At 37.3% G+C, this 7011-nt stretch overlaps 1 protein-coding gene across 1 annotated transcript; it reads left to right on the top strand.

Annotated features, from left to right (window-relative positions):
- Positions 1-260: 260 nt before the first annotated feature.
- LOC114746035 (centromere-associated protein E-like) lies at positions 261-3821 on the top strand. Its single transcript, XM_028934221.1, has 4 exons — positions 261-657; positions 913-2071; positions 2166-3055; positions 3247-3821. Exons 2-4 carry the CDS (start codon positions 937-939, stop codon positions 3589-3591), a joined length of 2370 nt encoding a protein of 789 aa, XP_028790054.1. The 5' UTR covers positions 261-657; positions 913-936; the 3' UTR covers positions 3592-3821.
- The last annotated feature ends 3190 nt before the right edge of the window (positions 3822-7011 follow it).

Genomic DNA, 7011 nt, shown 5'->3' with positions numbered 1-7011 from the left:
ATAACTTAAAAAAAGGTATCACCGGAAAATGCATGTCAGTTGTCGTGATGTGAAAGGAATCCATTTATTAAATGTCAGTTATTGCAAGTGGTCACACACTGATACAGGTAAGCAGGGGGGCAGAGCTATATGCATATTATTCTACATCCCAATTAGCCCCTTAGATATTTTATTCTTTTTGCTGTTTTAGTTCAACTACTTCTTATTGTCAGAAATGGTGACAAACGGCCAGGAATCCTGTAATTTTGCTCCCTAAAAAATTGCTTATGGTGACCTGATCATTTACAGAGAAAATAAAAGCGAGGATGGTTGGTGGGAGTAGGCGAAGAAGAAGAAGAAGATGAAGATGGTGAAGGAGGGAAGAATGGCAAGAAATGATTAAAACGAAGGAAAGAGAGGCATGTGGGGGCTGAGAGGCCATTCGTTCACTGAAAACCAGGGAACAAAGTTCGTAGCTTTTCTTCTATTCCGTTATAAAGCACACTTTTTCTGACTTGAGTATGCACTCTGGCACGTGGATACACCCATCCTTTCGTCCTTTTATAAACTCTGTCTTTCACATCACACACACATGGATTTTGCTGCTTGGTGTGACTGGGGGTGTCAAAATTATCTCCACTGAAATGTTCTCTGGATGTGAGATGCCCAAGAGTCACTGTAAGTTCTTGACTGTTCAATGACGGGAACTATTGCCTTTAATCACTCATTATTGTTTTGGCCTTTAATCACACTCATTATTGTTATTATTACTGGGGTTCTGTTGTTTCTCAATTATTGTACTGGGCATATATTTGTTTCCCCAATTATTGAATCATTCATTAACGATCTGGGCACTTAACAGAGTGGCTTAATGATGAAAATTTGGTACCGGAAAGTTTTCTCAAATGTTCTGGGACTTTGATTTCATTGCAGAGGCGAAGAAACAAATCTCTGGAAATGGGTGAGAGGGAACTTTCGGGTTTAGCTATAACTGGATCTGAGAAAAAGGGTGATACTGATAACATGTACCCCATGTATTTTGGAGTATCTTGTGCACTTTTGGCCCTCCAAGCCCTCTCAAATCCGTACGTGGAAGTTGAAAGATGGTCTGAAATTCGTGATAATATGCTTCAAGGAAGTGCCAAACTCTTGGGATTGCTGGTTTGGAAAGCTCAGAAGGACGGTTCAAAAGGAGGAGACTGCAATATATACGACAAACTCAGGGTTGCTGAGAGAGAAATTGAACGCTTGAAGTGGATGAGACACGAAGATGCCAAAGCCAACGAGAAAGTTGTGGGAATCTTCGCTGCACAGGAGCAAAGTTGGCTCAATGAGAGGAAGAAGCTGAGGCAGCAAATTGGGGCTCTCATGAATGAACTGAGGGTGTTTGAGAAAAAGAAAGGGGAAGTTATTTCTGGACTGAATCTCAAATTGAAGGAAATGGAGGGTTTGGTTGAGTCTAAGGATAAGGCTTTGAAAGAAGACGAGCAGAAGAGGAAAGAGATAGAAGATAAGCTGACAAAAACAGAAAGGGATAAGGAAGAATTGAGAGAATCAGCGAACCGTGAAGCTCATGAACATTCTTCTGAGCTTAGGAAGCACAAAACTGCTTTCATTGAGCTTGTATCAAACCAGAGGCAGCTCGAGGCTGAACTGGGTAGAGCGGCTAAGCAAGTGGAAGCGACAAAACAAGAGCTTGGCTCAGTGTTGGAGCAGAAAGAGGAATCAGAGCTGTTGGCCCAGAAATTATCTATGGAGATTGCGAAGTTACACAAGGATTTTGAACAAAAAGATAAGATTTTGTCTGCTATGTTGAGGAAATCTAAGCTGGACACTGCCGAAAAGCAGATGCTTCTGAAGGAGGTTAAGTTATCGAAGGCAAGGAGGAAGCAAGCTGAACAAGAGACAGAACAATGGAGGGCAGTATCAGAGGGAAAACGCGATAGACATTCCCTAAAAAGCATGTTGGGTAAGATTGGCTCGAGAGTTGATGTCTTCCCAGGTTCAACAGGGTCGTCACATGTTTCTAGGGAGACAGATCATTTTTCTCTCCATTCTGATCAGTACCGGCCAGAACGAAATGAAGAGTCGGGTAAGAATAATTTTTTCAGATTCTCAAGTATCTTCCTTAGTTTGTTGTTAATCTAAAAAATTCAGTAATTACTTCTCCCATTTTCTGTTTCTAGCCATTGGCGGTAATGGTAAGCGTCTGGAAGAGTGGGTACGAGCTGAAGCGGAAAAATACGCTGGTATGATTGAGCAAAGGCATCACATAGAACTAGATGCTTTTGCAGAACAAATGAGACTCAAAGATGAGAAACTTGAAGCATTTCGATGGCAGTTACTGAGAATGGAATTAGAATCAAAGCAGCTTCAGTCCCATATGGAGGGACTGATCAAAGATGTGACACAGCTCAGGCATGACAAAATGAAACTGGAGAGCTTGCTAATGGAAAGAGAAGAAGAACTTTCATCCCTGAAAGAGCAATTCTCATCACAATTGAAGTCACTGAACTGCCATAAAAACAACTTGCATTTGCCTTTACAGTCTCCAGAACTAGCCCAAGATCATCATCCCATTTGGTCCAAGGTCAAGGTGGTCAAGAGAAAACCACGTGAAAAAGAGCAAGAAATAAAGGAAGTTGTGATAGAGGAAGATTGCGCAAACGATAAACAACCCCTACCATTAGTAGTTCAATCCCCAGAAAGTAGTTTTGAAGAAGAAAGCGATGCTGTTCCTAAAGAGGATATTCCTCTGAGTAATCAAAGCCCAAGTGAAGCCGATGTTGTTGGTGTTGCTGAAAAGATAGCATCGGCGAGTAACACAAAGCATTCTTCTCCCTGGAAGATGGATCTCCATGCACTTGGCGTTTCATACAAGATCAAGAGGCTGAAACAGCAACTTGTTCTTGTTGAGAGGTTGACAGGGAAGCAAGCCAATGATGAAGACGCAGAAGCTAGTGATGGTGCCAAAGCTGGTATGAAAGCTTACTTTTCCTTGACATCTCTGCTCAATAAACAAGTTGGAAGGTACCAATCACTTCAAGAAAAGACCGATGATCTCTGTAAACGCATGGTAATGATCGATCCCACCTTTATTTAATGTGGTAGAGATTATTTTTAAAAAAATTATTCATGAGCCTTCATTTAATAATTTAAACTTCGGAGTTCAGCTAGCTGTTGATTATGATTATTAGCCTTGACATTTTAATTGTTCTTAACCATTTGATTCCTCAAAAAGTTCTCTCATCATGTACACTATTTCAGCATGAGCATGAGCTATATGCAAACGATGGGGGTTTAAAAGCTGCAAGAACAAAGGAGGAAACAGAAAAAATGGGACACTTTCTAGAAGAAACATTCCAACTTCAGAGGTACATTGTTGCAACAGGACAAAAACTGATGGAAATTCAATCCAAGATAGTGTCAGGATTTGTTGGGGTGGCCGAAGAAATGGAGAAAAGTGCAGGCATTGACATGAAGCGCTTTGCTGATAGCATCAGAAACCTGTTTCTGGAAGTTCAAAGAGGTCTGGAAGTTCGGACAGCCAGAATTATAGGAGACCTTGAAGGAACACTAGCTTGTGAAGGCATGATCCAATGGAGGAGGTAGTAATGATGAATTTCCAGTTATGTACTGATTTCTGTAGTTACATTAACGTCAATCTGTACATGGAAGTCACAGAAAAGATTCTGATAGAATTGAAATTCATAGATAGGATTTTGCTTATATTCATGATTGACTTGAAGCAACTCATAGATTGACAGAAACCTTGTCAAGTTGACGATGATAACAGGAAGAAGAAAAGAAATGAAATAAAGAATTGAGAATTGTCCATTAAAGCTCTACAGGATATCAATTTAATAATGATGACACCCTACAGCTATTCTGTTTCCGTACTTTGCTAGTGTTTGACTTATTAGTGGATGGGAAAGGACCTCTTGTTAAAGAAAGGGAAATCCACATATTGATGAATCATTCTTGAAAGGATAAAACTTTAAGATCTGGAAAGATGGGGATGTGTGATGTGTGCTGCAAAGAAAAGCTGAAATGATTTTTTGTGGATCCGATACTTCTCAAACTTCTCTCACCTCATGTGTGAGTGTCTGTTTGTCTGTCCGTGGGGGGCCCACCTTGTTTATGAGCATTGAGGGGAAAAAGGGCCTAAGCTTAACTAAATTCTTACCTTTTCCTTTATTGGGCCTTCACTGTTGGTGCGTGGATCCTTGTCAAGCGTTTGGGCTGCTGGAAAAGCAAACAATTTGCACTTGGGTTTCTTTCGGATGATGATTAATTATACAAGCTGCTTAAAAAGATATGACTAATCACAATGAACCAAAACATGTGAGGAATGTCGAGAGTTTTTCAAAGAGGCTGACAGCTAAAACTTGCACTTTACGTGTCAGCAATGGCTGAGTCAAATAAAAGAAGCTCGACTTCCATACAACAATTAATGTCGAGAATTCGAGCCTTGAAAATTTGAAGAAAACACATCCGCACACACTTGGAGAACTATTCTAGTTAGGATGAAAATGTTGGAATCTAACCCGATAATATAAATACCAGATGATTATTGTATAGGAAAAGAATTGTACCAAGTTACCAGAGAAGGAGGGGCGGGGAGGATAAAGTAACATCGGAATCAAATTAATGGCCTGAACAACTGCAATGTACTTTGCTTCGAGAATACATAAATATGCATTAATTCAGTACAATCACAAGTGAAAAATCCAAATAGAGTTGAATTCAGTAGTGGTTGCAGAAGGGGATGTTGATAGATAGACGTTTAGCTGGGGATTGTGTGTGTTTGAAAGTACGGTAAGCAATGGGAAATGATGCATCACTGTGGATTAGATGAGAACATAATTAAGGGCATTGAGTTGTTTGATGGACGACTTTTCCTTTTTCAGTGGGACCTTTCTCTTCTCTACCAACCGTTTCCTCCAACAAGAGCTAATCAATGGCACCTCACACACACACACACACACATATTATAAGACCACGTACGCCAGATAGGAAAGAAACAGCCGGACAATGGGGAAATAATAAAAATGCAAAAACGATGTTGAAAGTGTTGTTTCATACAAAAGACAAAACTGGCGATATTTATTTTGGGTTAAGAATGAATGTGGTGGGAAGCTGATGAGAAGGAAGATTAGAGAGCAGTAAAATGGGAGGGGTTTTGTCGTACTCGTTAAGTGAATAACTAGTATCCATCTTTGTTGCAGGTAGTTGTGTGGGGCTGTAGTAGCATTTAAGGTGCATTGGACTTTAATCCTCAAAATTGCTCAATGTCTTCTTAGAAATGAGTATATGAAAACTTTTTTTCAATTTTAAATATAAGAATTAGTTAGGAATTCAGTTTAATCTTAAATGTAAGATCTTAAATCACTAAATTCAAGCGATTTTGCATTTAGTGGTCTCATTTTCAAGAAAATAAACCACTATTATAATGACTAAATAATCTTAGGCGTGTGAAGAGAGAACACTAATAGTTTTTGGAATATGTGCGCTGGGCTAGGCTATAAAAAAAATAATATTATTGAAAGGAACATCGTTAGTTTCTTGATAAACAAAGCCCAGAAAATAAAAGTAACATTTTCCCAGCTTGTCTATTTAGTTTCTTGTGATAAACAAAACACAGAAAAGTAACATTTTCCCAAGTGGGCAGAAAAGGAGAGAGAAAGAGAGGAAAGTGTGTGTTCATGTTGGATTGAAACATGTTATGAAAGAGAAGAAGATGATCGATTTGATTAAGTAATTAATAATAATCTTTTTTTTTTTGGTTGGGTGATAATTCCATACATGTTCTAAAAAGCAGAAAATAAAGGTGGCAAAACAACAAACACCGGAGAGCACGGTGCTTAGGTTGTTCTCTTTTATCCTTTTGTCTTTAATCTTTAGTGAGGTGGAACCTTGTCTACCTCTTCCATTATGTTATGACAAATACTTCTCTCTTTTTTGAACGTTGTTTTGTTTCATGTTCTGGAACTTCATGTTTCACGCACGTCTCTAAATAATAATTCATCATAATATAATAGTGTGACATCTCCCAAGAATCTAAAAGGACACACCCCTTGATTTTTTTTTTCCTCTGCTTAAAATGATATTCCTCAACAACCCTCTGAGTAATAGAGCAATTTCCATTTTATTATTTTTAGCTTCATTTTTCCTCATTTCTTTTGATAATCTTTACTTTTATCATTAATTAAGGCTTGCGCTTATTTATTTATTTTTAATATTCTTACTTGTTTTATATGTAGCCTATAAGGTCTTCTCTTAGTTCGGTTAATAATTGGGCATGTGATCACGTTTGTTTCGTTGGAAATAAGTAACCAATATCTTGATCATTTTTTAATGAAAATTCTGACTTTCTGTTCTTACTTGCTGAGAATTACTATAATTATAATGATTTGTGGGGAGGTTCCCCAACTGTATGAAGAGGATATTAAGGATTCTAATTTGTTTCGTTGAGATGAAAAAAATTAACAATGTATGTCTTCTTAATTAATTTGTAAAATTAGTTGATAAAAAAATAGGAAATTAGTTATTGGGAAAATGACAAATGAAAACAGTGAAAATTGCAAAATCCCAAGTCAGAATTCATTGTAACACTTTAACGGGTTCAATTAATTTGTAAATGGCAGCACGTTTTCGTGAAAAATATTTTATTTGGGATTTTGTAATTTTCACGGTTTTTCTTTGTATTTTTTTCTTAGTTATTTATAATTAGTAATGCCTTCAGTCCTTAATATAAGATCTAGTTAACTAGTTTGAGTAGATTGAAAAGGTTTGTTAAATCAGTTATTTGTAATAAATATGTGTTATCTTTTCCAAAATACCCTTACTAATCATGTGTATTAGGTAAAATTACGATTTGATGGAACTTTTAATATATACTCTTTCCAATCCTTAATATAAGAGATTATTTGACTTTTATTTTGGTCATAAATATAAGACCTCAATCTATTTTGTCTATCATATTTATCTATTTTTTTTTCAAGATAGTCATTGTAATAATAGTAGTTTTAG

The sequence above is a fragment of the Neltuma alba genome, unplaced genomic scaffold (genome assembly GCF_004799145.2).
Source record: "Neltuma alba isolate B1F8T4 unplaced genomic scaffold, ASM479914v2 tig00004867_pilon, whole genome shotgun sequence".
NCBI lineage: Eukaryota > Viridiplantae > Streptophyta > Magnoliopsida > Fabales > Fabaceae > Neltuma > Neltuma alba.
The sequence above is the reverse complement of the archived record's forward strand: the minus strand, read 5'-3'. Positions and strand labels throughout refer to the sequence as shown.